This window comes from Thermobia domestica, chromosome 1 (genome assembly GCF_964235325.1).
Source record: "Thermobia domestica chromosome 1, izTheDome1.hap1.1, whole genome shotgun sequence".
In the NCBI taxonomy this organism is placed as follows: Eukaryota; Metazoa; Arthropoda; class Insecta; order Zygentoma; family Lepismatidae; genus Thermobia; species Thermobia domestica.
In genome coordinates this window covers 201,266,844-201,286,538 of record NC_137454.1, presented here as the reverse complement: position 1 = coordinate 201,286,538, position 19,695 = coordinate 201,266,844, and the positions used below count along the sequence as shown (strand labels likewise).

The 19,695-nt window shown below is 36.0% G+C and overlaps 1 protein-coding gene across 1 annotated transcript in view; it reads left to right on the top strand.

The window, feature by feature from the left end:
- The first annotated feature begins 415 nt into the window (after window positions 1–415).
- Window positions 416–19,695, top strand: part of LOC145692806 (vesicle transport protein SFT2A) — a 42,877-nt gene continuing 23,597 nt past the window's right edge. Inside the window, exons 1-2 of the mRNA XM_081768296.1 lie at window positions 416–572; window positions 18,029–18,167. Coding sequence (XP_081624422.1) covers window positions 18,099–18,167 — 69 coding nt within the window. The 5' untranslated portion in view covers window positions 416–572; window positions 18,029–18,098. The remainder of the gene's footprint in view (window positions 573–18,028; window positions 18,168–19,695) is intronic.

The window sequence follows — 19,695 nt, the reverse complement described above, 5'->3', positions numbered from 1 at the left end:
CGCTAGTTAAGTGTAATCTTTTATTTATCTTTGAATGCTTCTTTGGTTATGGCAATTCTTGATCGTTGGTATCTCTTTGATGCAGTTAAGTCTCTTTCGTTAAAATACTTTTCAGATATTTGAAATTATCGACTTCTTCAAGTTCTTTTTGTTTTACTCTGACCCAGAATGGGGCGTTTCAACAGGATTTTCATGACTTTCGATTTTTCGATGTTGATTGCCATTCCATTATCAACTACTAATGTCAATCATCTTCTGTAGTCCTTTTTCCGTTCTAGCTATAATAACCCTTACTGATTTGAAGTTACCCATTATATTGCTGGAATAGCGATTTTCGCATTTGTAGAAAGATACCAGAAAAGAAGAAGAAGAAGAAGAAATTTGTTTGGAACTATGGTGGTGATTGACTCGTGACGTCATTGTTAACCTGTTGCTGGTGTCATCGGTTTCGGAGATCGTGATCTTTGACTAATACTTCCAAGCAAGATAAAAACAAGTACTTGAAAGCAAGTGATGAAGTGTGCAATCGTCGTTGAAGAATGAAATAGTAAATGTTCTGTCAGAATTAAAAGGTAACGCCACATTATTTTGGTGTGAAGTTACAAGTTATATACGCCCATGAAGTTTGTAACAGCCCAGCAAAACAACTTGAATTCCAGGAGAACTACATTATATCGAACGCTTTATCTTGTAAATTGAATTTATTATTGAATCCTCATGATTAGAAACGGGACTTTTTTTTTTGATAATATAGTTGAGTTTTTCAGTTGATATTTGGAGATTAAGAATATCCCGCTGCTATAGTGTAAATTCCAGGTATAAATTTAGCTTATTCTGCTCTTTTGGCAAAATCGACTTAGTACTTTTAACAATAGCATTTATGTGAATGTTTCATTCATCGGAACTGTTTAACTTTGGGGACTATAAATTTTAATGCTATAAATGGAGCTTTTTATTGGCAAATTTCGACACAGACTGCCTAGGGAGATGTTTTTGAACCACCGCCATCTGTTCGTACCAGACAGTGCAAGTGATTACTACAAGCTAGCATTGCATGCATTCCAGTGAAATCCGGACGAAGCAAGTAGGCGAGGGTAGCGATGTGTTTGTATGACGAGGTGATATCTTTGTTGGCGTAAAACTCGTGGTCTATTAAAGACTCCGTGCAGGTTTACTTTCGGAACACCTCGTAAATTGTTGGAACAATACATGGATATAGTATACATGAAGCTACATCAGTTCCAGAAGGAGGAGGACGCTCATACTTTTAGGAATTATTCATCGAGTATATACGAACTTACAAAAGGGGTAACAAAGCGACTTTTATTTACTTATCGACTGATACGAAAATAAAAAAGAACGTACCGATACTTTATATATGCATGTGTAGTGCCCTTGTACTTTATCTATGACTATGTGTGTGTAGGGGGGGGGGGGAATTTAACGCATATCGCATGTCTTGTGCACTATTGCACTACGTAGAAAATTTATGGTATTTCATGTAGAAGTGGTAATAGAACACACAAGAAACGCAGATCAGGGGTTTCTCATGTATGCTATTACCCAATACATTTCTTTCATTAATTTTCTTCTTATTGTCCTCTAAAAGATGTGCGCTGGGCAATATGAAAGCAATTCACTTGTCATAGATAAAGTTCAAGGAGGCCATCAGAAGTAATTGTTTGAAAAATTACAATTCTTTTAGGATTGCGTTGTAAACACGGGTTCCGGATGTGTGACATAAAAACAGCAGTGCAGAAACAAGCCAACCTGTGCTAGGTGACCATATAAAAGCACAAATGCTACCTAACCGAGTCAAAGCAGGGCGAAGTTGGTGGGGCAACGCGGGAATACATCCGAAGTGAGCAGGCGCGTTAGTGATGGTTAGCAGACGTGTAAGCGAGGGTAGTGAAAAGATGTGTTAGCAATGGTACGAGTTCCAGTAGTAGCACTTGTGGTTTCATACTAGTAAGCGTTCCACTTGTAAACATAAAATAACAGCTTCTGTGCACTGTGTAGAATTACACCGGCGAAAGCAGCATCTAATAGTCATCTTTCATATACACTCACTTATTTTATCCATCGTAAAGCAATTATAATAATTTTACACGTGTAAACATAAAATACAGCTGTATTATGTCGTTTGCAGAAATTTGTTCCTTATAAATATGTCTTTTCATGCAAAGTATTGAATTTTACCTGTAAACCTTCCAAAACGTGGTGTACCAGAACTACAGCAGCATCCTCAATACTTATTTGGGTGTGATGAGCGGAGGCAGGCGAGAAACAAGGGGTTATGGGTACTAAAAGTACAGATTTTTTTTTTTTTTTTTTTTTTTTTTTTTGAGGGTAGGGGTAATTTCGTAGTTGGTATTGGTTTGTGGAGCGTTACATAGGTAGTTCCATTATTTTGATGTGCGAAGTTCTTAATTTTATATTGTTAAATAAGATGCATACTGATGATAGTACTATTTAGTTTACGTATTGGGGGCTAGGAAGGATATCACCCCTCAGTTTTCTAGACTATACTCAGATCAAAATATGAACTATTGATTGATCAGTGGCGAAATACAGTGCCCTGTTGCTACGTCGTGATTATTTCATTCTGCTCATTCCACCTCAATTCACAAATATTTGTGAATAAACATAGTAACATTGTAATGTCCATTTCTGTACAAATCCACTTGTAACTGCCGACACAACGTATATAATTGGCCTATCTCTCGGCGACGTTAATAACTTGGTAACTTTTGCGTGTGGTACAAGAAATTGAATAGAACGATTAGTTTTTGTTATAACCTTGATTGTTTACAGTCTTAAATTATGGGAATTCCATGTGTTATTTAATCTTGTTCATTTCGAGTACAGTCTGTTGTGTTGTTTTGTCTTGTCTACAGGAAAGTTAGTCTCAGCGGCACTTGAATGCCCCGGAAGCGTATTATATAAATTTGTTCATCAATTTGTACTGTTTTACTAACTCCACTGAGAATGTTTTGTTTCTCATTTAGCATATAAGCTATTTCGAGCTATTTGTTTTGATTGAAACTGCTTCTGTAATGGTTCAACATACTAGTGTGTTAAGGAAGGGGTCCAGCTTTTACAGTTAAGTATTTACTTTTTACCAACCAATTCAAAGCTAGTAGAGGAGTAGTTAGTAGGTTAGTTTTTTACTCCCCCCCCTCTCTCTCTCTCTCTCTCTCTCTGGACCCCTTCTGTAACACTTGACCCATTCATGCACTGTGATTGGTTGGTGACGTTTTATTGCGTACAGTTGAGTTTTAGTAAATTTGTACGTGTAATATTTAAAGCCGTATTTCTCCTTAAAAAGTATTTAAGCATTAATGTTTTATTGTACGTATGAAACTATTTAATTCCGTTATCTCACAAAGGGAATCTAGAAGCTCCACCCGCGTTTTCGTGGGACTCCCTCGTGTTTAAGCGGTTACTGTACGCACCTTTGACGTGAGAGACTAGCATTAGATTCCAAGCGGGAGCTCATATGGTTCAGATCCCACGGTAGGTTGTAGGTCCTCATCTGATGTAACCTTGCTGCCGAAAGGGACATTGACCTCAAAACACACCACATCCGCGTTTCGTGAGATACACTTTGCACCATTGACACTCTTATATTTCGATTTCTAGTAAGAAGGAAGTAGACAATTTTGTAGAGCAACAAAGGAGTGGGTGATTTATACCGGGTCCTATTTATGTGAGACGCACGCCTGACTTTTCTAGATTTTCCAGGTCTATACGGTATATATAATGTTGTAAAGCAATTATATTTTTCTCAAGTGGGGAGTTCCTCATTTTCTGTCCATGTACATGTGTATAGTATATGTATTGAGAAGTTTTGCAAAACAATCTAATTTATTTTATAAAATATTCTTTAGCAAAATGAGAAATCCACAAATCTCAAGTATTTTGAAAAGAAACCCGTACTTGAAATTCCCTGAGTTTTCTAGGTTTTTTCAGCTTTACATGAATTGTCCTGATTTTGCCAGGACTTTTTACGAGTTAGCTAATTTCCCTTACTTTTTCCAGGTAGGTGGGGCCGTGTCTGATCTATATATAAAAATGTGTGTTACACCAACAAAACTGGAGCAATTTCAACCAAACGTGGCATACATATGACTTACAGTGTGGGAGATAACACCTTCCCTGGAGGAGGGATGACGTATAAAAATAATCGAAAAAGATCGTTGGATATTAGTGTTGGATAGGATACATAGTTTTCGGGGTCCCTGATATGAATAGTGACACACCTGATACTGTGTAAGGCACCCTTCGGAAGGTGAAGTGGGAAGGAGCGAATAGTAAAAATATTCGACAATGTTGTCGCATCCACAGATTTCGAGCTCTCTGATATTAATTGAGACACCCTCAATGCCGTTTCAGGCTAAATTAGTCACCAATTTGTATGCGTGTGAAAAGGGTAGAAAGTAGAAGGCATGTAAAAGTAATCGAAAATTGACCGATATTAGTGTACAATTAATAGTTTTCGGGGTGACTTGAGATAAATAGTGACACTCACGTTGCCGTTTAAGTCCAGTGGCATGGACTTGGCATTGGCATGGAAGTAAGAATGGGTGAAAAATAAAATGCACTCAAAATGTACATTATCTGTTCTTTGTGATCGCATCACGATATAACAGCTGACACCTTTGGAATAAGTTCTGGACCATAGTACCTTAAGTACCTACCTCAAGCTGGATTCTCATGAAAAAGGCGTATCCTAAATGATAGGGAGTTCAAGTATTTATGCTAAAAATAAATTACTTACGAGTTTTCATCATTACATTCCATTAAAATGCGTTTCCTAGGCGAAGGAATCTGCTCTGCCCGTGCGAAGGAAGAGCATTTCAGCTGTTATAGAGTAGGGACAAAATCCCCTGTTACACTTATGACTGTGTAGCCCCCCTCACTCCCATTCTATTTTAAATTTTCCCAGTTTTTCTTGGCTGAATTGGAATGAGGCTTCATGTTCTGTTCGTCGACGCAAATTGTGCTCTAGTTTTCTTTTAGTAAGCTGGCAATCCTGTGAGTGATGACTCGTGCTTCCTGTTCACTGAACAAAGGAAGCGTAATATGGTTAAAATGATGCAAAATATAGTTCGTCGAATTCAAATATCATCTAGACTTATTTTTATTGTTTTCGACATTTCAATTATTTTGTTTTAATGGCAAACTAATTTTACGCCCTTTGATATGCGTATTTCTAATAAAGAATATTTGTTATGAACATTTATAAGATCTTTTCTGGTGTGCTCGGCGCAAACATATTGACGCTGAGGTAAAAAAGCCGCGAAGGTGTGCTAAGCAGCTATGGTGGCCTAGATTGGTTCTACTACAGTGACGCCCGAGAAGAATATCAAAAGTTTTGCCTCGCGATCGTTGAAGATTTAATAAGTTTGATAATGAAAAGAATAAACTAAATCTGCGCAGGTATATAAATATAAATTTAACACAAAATCTATGTTCGTATACCAAGACAACGTTTGATACGTGAAATCATGTAAGTAACGAGGCATGGGTAAGAAACTTATACAAGTGAAAGGGTGAATTCCACTTGGAATTGAAAAGTAATAACATCTACGGAAGCTAAATAATGACTGTCCAACGAGCAACAAGAAGCCTGGAGAAATCTTCTTCGTAAGAATGACTGCATGATTCCCCCCCCCCCAAAATCCATTAATTTATAGTGTAGTTAAGTGTGATTTCGAAATAGCGTGTGTTTAATACTAGTGCATTGCGTAATATAAAATTTAGCCGGCATTCGTAGTGCGTCATCTTCTTTAAAGAAAGAAAGAATAAAATAAAAATATATAATAATTTCTTCGCATAAAATTCCACATTATTAAGATTTTGGGCTCATGGTGTTTTGGTACATGTTAAATAAAAATCACTAATAAAACGTAATGTCATAAACGTAAGTATCATACATAACTTGTGTTAATTGAATAAAATTTACATACAATCTATTTCTTTATGTGCAATTACCTTTACAGCATCTCTGCACAATCACTACCCAAAATGGTGGATGTTATGTTTAGTAACTTGTATTCATTCCGCTATCGCCAGCAGGCGTGGTAATGACGGTGGGCGCTCGTAGTCGCAACCTCAATGAAATAGTATTTTGGTTCGCGATCCAACTTGGAGGTTTGCGCACTCTCTATTGTAATATTATCATTTTTATTGCGAATGCCTTCTTCATGCCAATTACTAATATCCACCACAGGTAAGCTGTATTGAACGGGAGTTGTTTCCAGCAGAGTTATAAGATTTGGTTATCCCGAATGGGATCAGGTAAGGATCAGACTCTGCCAGTCATAAAAGTGGTTAGCTCGAACAAGAATCAGACCCTGCAAATCATAAGAATGGCTGCCCCGAACTGGAACCGAACCCAACACGATCCAATCGTGTTATAAGAATGGCGCCCGAACAGGGACAGAACTCCTTCACCGTACATGTAAAAAGTAGTGATTTATGTGTAGAAACGTAAAGGTATAAAGTATCTGACTCATACTGAGAAATTTTCTGTAATTGTAAAAATGGATGAAAGTAATGTTAAGTTAGTGCTGGATGCACTTAAAGCATATAAAGAGGAACTCATTGAACAAACTAATATGGTACGCGAATCATTAGAAAATAAAGTTGAAAAAGTTAATATGTCTTTGGAAAACAAAATAGGAAAAGTTGGTAAACAAGGTAACGTATGGGAATCTTTAGAAAGCACAATAGATAATTTTGGTAAATCTTTCGGAAGTAAATATGTGGAAGTTAATAAAACAACTGTAAAGCACGTTAACGATAAACTCCAGGCACAAATAGAAGTTGCAAAGAAAGAAATTTGGGGTAAAAGTGAAGAAAAGGGGGTCCAAGCACTTGAAAAAATTGAATCAATTGAAGCTCCAAATGAAAAGGCTAGTTGTGCAGATGTAGAACAAGGGTGCCAAAAGGTAGTAAATGAGTTAGTTTTTCTTAGCGCTTGCAATGGTAAAGAAAAAAGTAGTCAGCCAGTATCATACAAATGTAAAGGTTTAGTTAGTCAAACTGTTACGTCAAGTAGGCCTAATGTTCGTTCGAAGTCTAAACAGTAGGTAAATGTGTTGAACATAAAATATTTGTCATGTTACGGAGGAAAATGCACTGATAGGTTTTGTGCGTGTAATTGTACTAATGTAGTAATATTAATGAATGGAGGCAAGAGAATGCGCTCTTTACTCATTAGTCATATGTTGAATTTAATGGAGCTAGGATGCGTCCAAAGCACGTCACAAACAGATAAGTTAGCATGTATTCCAAGTAATGACATATGTTCGTACTTCGTGAACATAGTTAGGGTTCAGATTGACAAAAAGGAAAACAGTGGTAACAGTTCTCACTTGGTGGTGATAAATATGTATGTTGTAAATTTCAAGCGCATAAGGTTTTATTGTTTTCTATGCACCCAAATATGTGTAATGAATGATGGAATCAGTTCAGGCACTAGTAGCGTCAAAGAGAATAATGTCAGTGGAATGTCATGGCACAAACAAGTTGAAAGTTGTCGAAATAATTTTAGTAAGTTGCAGTACATTTTGAGTAAATCCGTCAGCAAGTACAAGGTCTGTATGATAAGTAATGAGACTCGCCGCGCCGCGGCGCGCGTGTCGCTGGAGCGGGTTTGTCGGTGATGGAGGATGTAGGGGGGGGGTCCGAGCAAAGCAACGCACCGCGCGTCAGTTGGCTCCGAGCCTTAGTGGAGCGCGGACAAGCCTTGGACAAAGCCCTTGTGAACATTCTTGTCACGGCGGAAAATCAACAAACATGGAGGGTTCCATCGAACAGCGTTATGCGATCAAATTTTGCGTTCGCCTGGGGAAAACGGCTACTCAGACGCTTTCTCTCATCACGGAGGCCTACAAAGAGGAAGCCCTATCCAAAGCCCAGGTGTTTCGTTGGCACAGTGCGTTCCGGAACGGCCGGGAAAGCGTTGAGGATCTGGAGAGGGCTGGACGCCCGACAACAGTGACTACGGACGAAACTGTGGCAAAAGTGAGGGATCTCCTGAACTCAGACCGTCGATTATCGTTGAGATTGATTGCTGATGATCTCGATATGAACCACACAACAGTGCACAAGATTGTGACGGAACAATTGGGAATGAGAAAAATCTGTGCGAAACTGGTGCCGCGAGTGTTGACTGACGAACAAAAGCAACGACGTGTTGATTGTTGTCAGGAACTGTTGAACCTCATGAACAGTGACCCTAACTTTGAAGATGACGTCATAACAGGTGACGAGTCCTGGGTGTTCCAGTACGACCCTGAAACGAAACGTCAAAGCGCGGAGTGGCACACTCCTGCGTCCCCGCGCCCCAAGAAGGCCAGAATGTCGAAGTCAAAGGTGAAAACAATGTTGATTGTTTTTTTTGACAATGTGGGGGTGGTCCACAAGGAGTTTGTACCCCAAGGACAAGCCGTCAACGCCGCCTTCTACAAACAAGTCCTTGAGAGACTGCACAGGAGCGTCAAGCGGAAAAGACCGGCGATCGCTAGCCGGTGGAAGTTGCATCACGACAATGCCCCTGCCCACACCGCCTTCTTAGTGACCTCCTTTTTGACCCGGATTGGGGTGGAAGTCCTTCCACAACCACCCTACAGCCCAGATGTGAGCCCGGCCGACTTCTTCCTCTTCCCGAAGCTGAAGCCACGCTTGAAAGGAACCCGTTTTGCAGACGTCACAGCCATCCAAGCAGCCGTGACCACATTTCTAAAGGACATGCCGGCTACTGACTTCCAGGGGGCGTTTGCAGCGTGGAAACATCGATTGCAGAAGTGCATCGACGCAAGAGGAGAGTACTTCGAAAGCTTTTAAGTCCCTGTACAGATCAGATCAATAAAACAATGTTTCCAGACCTGGTCTCATTACTTATCATACAAACCCTGTATAAATATTGGTCACAGCGTAGTAAGCACACGTCTGATAAGAAACGAAAGTTGTGTAAATTGAAACGAAAGATAAAAGGCATGCACAAAATATTGCGATCTTTTGAAAGAATGTCAAAGTTTGTCCGTAGAAATTTTAAGAAAACCCAATGTAAGCACAAAGGCAATTGTATGGTGGTAAGTAGTAATGAAAAAAGCAATGTAGTCACTCCAGAAAAAGCACAATCAAAAAATGTAAATGAAAAGCGAAATGAAAAGTTGAAACCTAGTAAGCGTTGTAACTTGTTCAAAAAGTCAGAAGCCTATGCAAAAGGAAACGATACGCAGAAATTAGTCGTTAAAAATCATGATGGTGTCCGTGAAAAATGTGGAAATCAGGTGAGAAAACCGTGTCGTAGCCAAGCGTCGAAAATTCAAAACAAACGCGAGAAAAAGGCAAAAGTTAGGTTAGTCCAACGAACTTGTGCTAGGTGGCACGAGCATTTAGTAACAGCACCTACGCGTAAGCACACAGGGAAAATGAAAAACTGGGTTGATCATAAAAGTAAATTCGATGTTTCATACAAAATTGGGCAGAGAATTTCCCGTAACAAAATTTTGAAAGAAAATAAGTGCAGTAAACATAATTACGAAATATGTGGAAATTGCATGTTAGTGAAGCAATGTGATAAGTCGAAAGTCAAAATTTCTGTCAATATACGATTTGTTGTTGCTACTGACAGTGAAAAATCACACGTGTATGGAAAATCAGTGATTATTAAAGTAAATATTTGTTGCAGAAAACACACAGGCAATTACGAAGACATGTTTATTAAACGTTTTGGAATAAAATTCAAAATTCTTGTTGTACTTCTAAAACCAAGAGTAGGAATTGGATAAAAATATGTGTGAGAGAAAACTGGATGGTGTACATTTTGAAAATTTGACCGTAGCAATGTTTAAGATTCTTGAATGTTACAAAAAAAAAAAAAAAAAAAAAAAAAGATGAATGCAAAATTAAATATTTTGCTTTAAAATGTAAAGAAATTAGAAATTGAGAAAATTGGTAAATTGTTAGATCCTTTAACTGGTAAATCAATTGGTTCACATTCAGTGGATAGACTTAAGGTGTGGAAACCTACGAAACAAACTCGTAAAATCTGGTTAGATCTTGCAGTAAAACATAGTTCTGAGAAATACCATGATGTAATTTCAAGCGAATTTAAGAATTCAGATCTAGAAAGCAGTGTTGAAACTGTTCTTTGCAATGCATTAACTACAACACCAGTATGTTTATCTCAAAGTGTTCACTCGAGAAGTAATAACCAACGAATACATAAAATTTTAGAGAAATTGCTAGATATTGATAAGTATTTGAATTTTCTGTACTGTAAAAATTTATGTTCATCTGATGTATTGGAATTTGCGTTAGTAAATCTACAGAATCCTTATGTGGCACTAAATGAGCAAATACAAGGAATGTAAAAAAAAAAAAAAAAAAAAAAAAAAGAAGTTTTATATGATTTATGCAGGCATCTGTGACCCGCTATGCGACTTCCAGATGGCCGTTGATATTTCTTTTCCAAAGTAATGGAAAAACCAGCAAAGAAATATTTGTATTTGTATTTGTATTTATTTACTCCATTTAAAACCAAGATACATTTGGTATTTGGAGGGTTCAGACAGTCCTCTTTCTTACAGTAAATACACTTAGAAAAAGAAATATGTTACTACTATTTAATATACATTATTGTAAAGATAATCTGTTACGCTGTAATATACTTTATCCACCAGGAATCTCTTGAGTTTCTTTTTAAAAACATTTATATTTTCTTCATTTTTTATTTCTCTGGGCAGCTTATTGTAAATTTGTACTCCCATATGGCTTGGGCCTTCCTGAACTAATGTTAGTGTTATAAAATATTGTCTTCTTTCATTTTGTTGTCTGGTATTATATACGTGATTTATTTGGGTTCCATCTTTCAGTTTAGCTGCATAGATTGCAGTTTCATATACATAAATAGATGGTAGGGTAAGGATGTGGTGCTGTTTAAATTTTTCTTTGCATGATGTTCTCATGTGTAGACCAAATATTATTCGTATTGCTTGCTTCTGTTTCATGAAGACTGCTTTGCTGCTTGAAGATTTGCCCCAGAAAATGATGCCGTAATTTAGTATAGGGTGTATAAGCCCGTAGTATACTTGGATCAAAGCTTTAGTATTTAACGTTTCTTTTAGTATCCTGAGTGCATAAAGTCTGGAATTTAATTTTACTATTATTTCTTTAACGTGGGTTTCCCAAGTTAGATTTTCATTTATATGTAATCCTAAAAATTTAATTTCATGGGTGAAATCTAGTTTTAGATTGGTCAATTTATTTTTGGTTTCTTTTATTTTCGTGTTTTGTTTTGTGTGAAAAAGTAGGTATTTTGTTTTTGTGTTGTTTATGCATAAGCAGTTACTTTCGAACCATTTTTTGGCTTGATCCAATACTCTACATGTGTTGTTCCTTAGCTCACTTACGGTTTTACCATCTACAATTACGCTTGTGTCATCTGCATATAAAATTACTTCAAAATTCTTCAATATTCCAGGAAAATCATTTATATACAGTAGAAATAGGATTGGACCTAATATTGAGCCCTGAGGCACGCCGTTGCGGACTTGTCTTGGGTTTGATAAATATGTTTTTACATTCCCATTTTGTATGTGGGAGACTTCAACTGCTTGCGTCCTCCCCTGTAAATAGGTTTCCATCAGCTGTAGCACTTTCCCCCTTATGCCATAATGCTCAAGTTTTCGTAAGAGTATTTTGTGGTTAACTAGATCGAAAGCTTTGCTTAAATCATAGAAAATGCCTAAGATTAGTATTTTATCGTTTAGCCCTTTTAGTATGTTTTTTATAAGCGTATATGTTGCCGTAGTTGTGTTTTTTCCAGTTACAAAACCGTGTTGTTCATGGCATAGTATCTGCTGTTTGTTCAAGAAATTTATTAGTCTCTTTTTAATTAGTTTCTCAAATATTTTATTTATTGGGTGTAAGAGTGATATCGGTCTGTAATTTTGTATCAATGTTCTGTCTCCCTGTTTAAAGATTGGTTTTATTTTAGCTTCTTTTAATTTTGTTGGATATTTTCCTGTATTGAGACTTTCATTAAATAGGTATGTAAGTATAGGTACTAAATTCTGGCTGTTCTGCTTGATTATTTCAATTGGAATTTCGTCGCTTGTAGCTTTATTTGGGTTTAATCTATTTATTTCATAAAATACCTCATGTTCTATTATCGGCATGAGGAACATAGTTTTGCATGTCCTAGGTTTAAAATTTCTTAATAGTTCAATAGCCTTTTCGCTATCTTGCGTCTTATTCGTTAATTTATCTGCAATATCGATAAAGTAATCATTAAATATTTCTGCTATTTGGTCAGGATTCGTGATCTGTATCTGATTGACGTAAAGACTAATATTGTTTTGTGTACGTTTATTTTCCCTTCGTGTATTTTGATTAACTACCTTCCACAATGTTTTTGTTTTGTTATTTGCTGTCATTATTTTGTTTGTGTAGTAACCTTGTCTAATATTACGTAATTTTCTTTTGTATTGATTTATAAATACTTTATTTAGTGTAGTATTTCCTGTTTGTTGGGAGTTTTTCAGTAAACGTCTTTTTATTTTGCTGAGTTCCCTAACTTCTGGTGTCACCCAGCATTTTTTAGTGTTTTTTGTATTATTTTTTATTATTATTTTCGAGAAGGATACGTCAAAAATACAGTGAATACGATCAAAAAAGGCGTTATATTTTTCGTCAGTTGTGGATTTGTTATACACGTCCACCCATGTTTCGTTTGTTACTAATCTCGTAAATTTCTCTTTATGTCTTAGCCTGTAGTTTCTGATTGTGCGTGTTTTGTGAGTATTGTCAATTTTTTGTTGTGTTTCTATGTACATCATCTGGCATGTGTGATCAGATAGCCCATCAATTATATCATATTTGATGTCATCTTTTACATTAGTAAACACATTGTCAATAGCCGTTTTTGAGTGCGTGGTTATTCTAGTGGGTTTATTTATGATGTATGTTATGTTATACATGTTTAGAAGTGTAATTGCACGTTCTTTTTCTGAGGAGTTTTTTAGGAAATCTATATTGAAATCTCCGCATATTATAATTTTTTTCTTGTGTATATTCCGTATGCCCTCTAGAAACATTTTGAGTGAATTAAAGAAGGTGTCAAGAGATCCCCGTTGGCTACGATATACTACAGCTATTATTAAATTTAACTTTTCTATAGTAATGACTGCACTTTCATAAGCGAACTCGGTACTTCGCATGTCTATTTTTTTAACATCTTGTGTCAAGTTTTCTTCGACTAGGATTACTGATCCTCCCCTGCTGTTTATTTCCCTACAGAAGTGACTAACTACTTCATAGTTTTGAATTTTTATTTGTTCAATATTTTCTTTTGTTAACCAATGTTCGGTCAGGCACACGATTTGTGGTTGTTTGTCTATTGTATGTAAGAATGCTTCAAGGTCAGTTATTTTTGATGTCAACCCTTGGATATTCTGGTGCATTAATGTCACAATGGGTTTCTGCGTGTTTCTCCTTACCTGGATATGTGGGTCGATGTCCTGTCCTCTCTGTTCTGCATTCGTTCCATCTGTTCTTCCACTCCCCCCTACTCACTTATCACTGTTGTTCACTGACCCTTCACTTCCCCCCTCCGCTCCTCTTCTTTGCCAAGTCATGGAGATGAGGTTCCCCCCCCCCTATGTGTATTGGGTAATGTAATATGTTTTTAATGCTCGGAGTAAGCTATTTTGGTAAATGTCATTCTTTATTATTTTAAATCTTTAACCTTGTATTCTATAATTCGGCCTCATCTCGGGGTGGTAAAATAAATAATTCATTGTGGGTAGGTTCCTTCGAAATTTAGCCAGGCAGATCCTGTCGAGTGATCAGAGAGAGTCATAACTAAATTATTACGTAGTAAAAATTTAGCTGTGGATCTCAAAGGCGCCGATAAATTTTATTAAATCTCGACTAAAACGTATATTATTGAATATTGTGTAAAAATAAAGTTCTTAACATGTAGTATGTTTTAAATAATTATTTACTAATGAGAGAACTCATTTCGTATATTCATGTCACTATACTATTGCATTATATTTGAAAATTAACTTGTAAGTTGATATAGTGTTGCTTAAATGTTGTATTTTAAAGGTTTGAAGAATGGAAATATTACATTATTAGGAGTTATTTTGAGAATTAGTTATAAGGAAGCACATATTGATGAAAAGGTTATTTTTACATTTCATGTGTCATTTTTCTTAAAATATTGAAAATTTCATATGTTCAGTATGATAAGAATATTTAGTGTAAGATGTAATAATACGAGTCAGATACTTACAAAAAAAAAAAAAAAAAAAAAAAAAAAAAAGATTGAAGTTTTATAATTTAAGTAATGGTGTAAAAAATATATTAGTTTGATGTTAATGAATAGAATATGAATAGTATATAATATAAAATGAAAATATAATAGATAATCAATATTATTCAACTTATATTGAAATATTGTCTTATAAAAACAAATGCAATTTTATATTTTCGCATACACACTTACAAAAAAAAAAAAGGGGAAGCCCATAAAATAAAAGCCCATCTACGTTTGTGTAAAGTGTTAGTGAACCATAATGAATCAAACATTAATAATGGAAGAAAGAAGAGGAATAATAACCGGAAAAGTAAATTTAAGAAGAGGAAACCCAAGATCCCAGGGTTCTGATAATCTTCAAAGAAGATCATCGTCCATGTCGCACGCCATTTATGACTGTGTAGCCCCCCTCACTCCCATTCTATTTTAAATTTTCCCAGTTTTTCTTGGCTGAATTGGAATGAGGCTTCATGTTCTGTTCGTCGACGCAAATTGTGCTCTAGTTTTCTTTTAGTAAGCTGGCAATCCTGTGAGTGATGACTCGTGCTTCCTGTTCACTGAACAAAGGAAGCGTAATATGGTTAAAATGATGCAAAATATAGTTCGTCGAATTCAAATATCATCTAGACTTATTTTTATTGTTTTCGACATTTCAATTATTTTGTTTTAATGGCAAACTAATTTTACGCCCTTTGATATGCGTATTTCTAATAAAGAATATTTGTTATGAACATTTATAAGATCTTTTCTGGTGTGCTCGGCGCAAACATATTGACGCTGAGGTAAAAAAGCCGCGAAGGTGTGCTAAGCAGCTATGGTGGCCTAGATTGGTTCTACTACAGTGACGCCCGAGAAGAATATCAAAGTTTTGCCTCGCGATCGTTGAAGATTTAATAAGTTTGATAATGAAAAGAATAAACTAAATCTGCGCAGGTATATAAATATAAATTTAACACAAAATCTATGTTCGTATACCAAGACAACGTTTGATACGTGAAATCATGTAAGTAACGAGGCATGGGTAAGAAACTTATACAAGTGAAAGGGTGAATTCCACTTGGAATTGAAAAGTAATAACATCTACGGAAGCTAAATAATGACTGTCCAACGAGCAACAAGAAGCCTGGAGAAATCTTCTTCGTAAGAATGACTGCATGATTCCCCCCCCCCAAAATCCATTAATTTATAGTGTAGTTAAGTGTGATTTCGAAATAGCGTGTGTTTAATACTAGTGCATTGCGTAATATAAAATTTAGCCGGCATTCGTAGTGCGTCATCTTCTTTAAAGAAAGAAAGAATAAAATAAAAATATATAATAATTTCTTCGCATAAAATTCCACATTATTAAGATTTTGGGCTCATGGTGTTTTGGTACATGTTAAATAAAAATCACTAATAAAACGTAATGTCATAAACGTAAGTATCATACATAACTTGTGTTAATTGAATAAAATTTACATACAATCTATTTCTTTATGTGCAATTACCTTTACAGCATCTCTGCACAATCACTACCCAAAATGGTGGATGTTATGTTTAGTAACTTGTATTCATTCCGCTATCGCCAGCAGGCGTGGTAATGACGGTGGGCGCTCGTAGTCGCAACCTCAATGAAATAGTATTTTGGTTCGCGATCCAACTTGGAGGTTTGCGCACTCTCTATTGTAATATTATCATTTTTATTGCGAATGCCTTCTTCATGCCAATTACTAATATCCACCACAGGTAAGCTGTATTGAACGGGAGTTGTTTCCAGCAGAGTTATAAGATTTGGTTATCCCGAATGGGATCAGGTAAGGATCAGACTCTGCCAGTCATAAAAGTGGTTAGCTCGAACAAGAATCAGACCCTGCAAATCATAAGAATGGCTGCCCCGAACTGGAACCGAACCCAACACGATCCAATCGTGTTATACACTCAGGATTTAAATCCCTCAGTAAGTCATTCTGACTGGAGATTTCTTTAGTTTCCTTTAAAATACTCCAGGAAAATACTGGGATAGTACAGCTTAAGGTCAGTGTTATTCAAGTGTATGTTGAGAAAACAGAGGTAGGCTTATATCTTTAGCAGTTTTCTCTTTTAAGGCAAGTGTTTTCGATTTGTAATTAATTGGCACATGCAGAAGGACATTTTATTATCTGCTTGTACTAATACGCAAGTATATACTACAAAAACAAAGAGAATGTAGTTGCATTGCTTTTCGTTCCAGATTACAATGTAACACCATTGCAGTAATACCATTTGTTAGTCTTTGCTGCGAAAGTCCCTTTCCGCTAGAACTCTTTTTGTCCTTCGTAGATTTACTTTTATAGAGGCTGCAGGCACTAGGATTTTTAACTTGTAGTAGTACTGCATTTTGTCTCTAAGAGGTTTCTGTTAAAAATTGTTTCTCATGAAAACAGGTATGCTCTTACGAAAATATTTGAACGAAAATATTAGTATATAATTTTGATTGAGACAATAGCAATTAGTGAGTAATAATATAGTTCATTCTTGCACCTTGGCAAGCTATAAGCTCTCTCTTTTTATTAATGATATAGTATTAATTTTCTATCCGTAAAAAAGTTAGTCTTTTTAAAAATATTTCGGTAGTTTCTGCTACTTTCGTTAGTAACTTCTTGAAGTGCTACGCTAGAAGTTTTTGGATTCTCTCAAGAGGAGAATTTTATTACTTGGAAAACAAATTACAAAATAACAAATTTCTGAAGCATTTGTACGTATCTATAAATAAATAAATAAAAAAGTACGCTCTCTATGGACGAAAACAATTGCTAAATAGTACAAAAGCACTACCAATCCTGTCACAATGTTCATCATCATTGTCTTGAAGATAAAAATTTAACATTAATATTACACTGAGTTTATGACCTTGGTTACATATGTGAAGGAAACTTATGATATTATTGTAAATTCATGAGTGTTTTAGTATAGCCAATTTTATTCTCTACAATTGTGATGATAGCGAGTAATAATCACACTTCTTCCGTTTGCAGAAAACTGGACTACGGTGTCTTCTAGCGTTTAGTAATTGATTCGGTTCATAGTAAGAATATAACTCAATTTAATATATAATCATTACATTATTATTATTATTTACAGATGTGTGCAAGTGCCTCACAATTTTTCTGTTATTTCCTAGTTTGTTTTCTAACTAATGTTTTTTTTTTTTCCCTGGAATAGTCCTAAAATTAGAGGATCTACAATAGTTCTAGTAGTTCAAGAAGTTACTGAAGCAAGTAGCAGAGACTACTGAAATAGTTTAATGATTAACCTTTTTAAGGGTACAAGATTAGTAGTATTTCATTTACAAATATGTACCCTGTAACGTCTAATAGCAAAAGCTCTGTTTATTATTTTGCTTTTGGGGGTTTCCCTTCTTTCCTTCACTTGATTTGCCCTATATACCTTTCCTTGTATAATTTATGATTGTCAAGTGCACATGGAGAATACCAAAATAAAGAGATAATACTGTATTTTACTACGTTAGTAGTAAAAGATCTTTTACAGTAAGACAATTCCGTTATTTTCATAAGCATTCTGGAATTACACAAGTCATCATTTTTATTAGCAATATGGATCATTTTGTGTGCATTGATTTTGTGATTTATTTATTCCTTATTAACAGAATCAGTGCACTATTATAGTAAACAAGAAGTGGCTTACACATGTTTTGTTTCGGCTTTTCAGGTATGCTGAGAAATACAGTTGTTTGAGGAAAGACTGAAAGAAACTATTTTAATAGTGCAGCACTGAAAAGATGGACAAATTAAGGCGAGCTCTAAGTGGCAATGATGAAGCTGATGAGGAAAGTGGTATTATGACCCAGGTAAACTAAAATGTTGATATCAGTAGTATATATATTATAGTATATGATATCAGTAGTATATACATTCCACATGATCATGTATTCATAAATGATCATGTGGTTATCGTTATTATTAACTATTCAGCCTGTTGACAGGTCCTAGGACTAACAGGAGATCCTTGCCCCTCCCTAGTTTAAGATCTGGGAATGTTTCTTCCACGATTCTCGATCTTCAGCTTCCTTCTTTAACTAGAAGTGTTTTGTTTATTTTTCAAATCGTCGATAAGTTTTCTTCTTTCTACTCCTCATGTTCCTTCCATCTTACCCTCTGTTACGGTATAAAGAAGGCAATTTCTTCGCAAAATGTGTCCAATTCATTTGATCTTTCTACGAGGAATGCTGGATAATGCGTCCTGATTTTTAACTTCCATAATGTCCAAATCTCCGAACTATACAGTCTCATACTCCGTATATAGCATTTGGCCAGCTTTTTTCTCAGTCTAGTGTTAAGCCTACTAGTTAGGAGTGATCTTTTGTTGTTGAATGCCTCTTTTCTTACAGCAATTCTTGACCTGAGCTCTTTAGTGCAGTGTCTCTCGTCAAAATACTTCCTATGTATTTGAATGATCGATTTCTTCAGACTCTCTTTGTGGTACTCTGATCCATCAGGGCGTATTTCCACGGGATATTCTCATCCCTTTCGGCACTTTGATGTTGATTTCCATTCTATATAGTTTCCCAGTGTCAACTAGTCTGTTCATCATCTCCTGCAGTCCTTTCTCGGTTCTAGCTATAATAACCGTGTAGTCTGCGTACCTTACCTTGTTGATGGTCGGTTCCTCAATTTCGGAATCTTCAACTTCAGTTCATGCTTTCTTCATTAAGCATTCACTGTAAAAGTTAAATAATTGGGATGACATACTACATCCTTGTCTGGCTCCTCTTCCAATCTCCATACTGCTGGTTTCTTTTTGGCTTAGGCGTAACTTCACTCTTTGTTTTGTGTATAGGTCGCAAATGAGTCAACGGTCCCTCCAGTTGACCTCGATTTCTTGAAGTATTTTTAGAAGTTTGGTCTAATTGACCCGGTCGAAAGCTTTCTGCCAGTCGATGAAGCACAAACACAACTCTTCCTTTACGTCGAGAACTCTTTGTGATCTAGTTCGTTCATCAATCCAATAGCCTCTCTAGTGTCTCATCCTTTTCGGAATCCAAATTGATAATCCTCCAAACTCTATTCTATCTTACTTCTCATCACTTATTCAATACGCACGCAACAATCTTTCCAATGTGGAAGATAAGGCTAATGGTTCTGTGATCACTGCACTTCCTTGCTTGCTTATTCTTACGCAATTCAACCATTGTAATGTCTAGAAAATCCTTCGATTATTTTTCACTCAGGCAGATTCTGTTAAATAAGTAAAGTCAGTACTTTCATTGCATTGTCTCGTAATCTCTTGAGCAAGTTCGTTAGTATTTCGTCGTCTCCAGTGGACTTCTTCCTGATGTCTTTGAAAGATTTGTACTACTTCCCTTTTCAGTATATGGG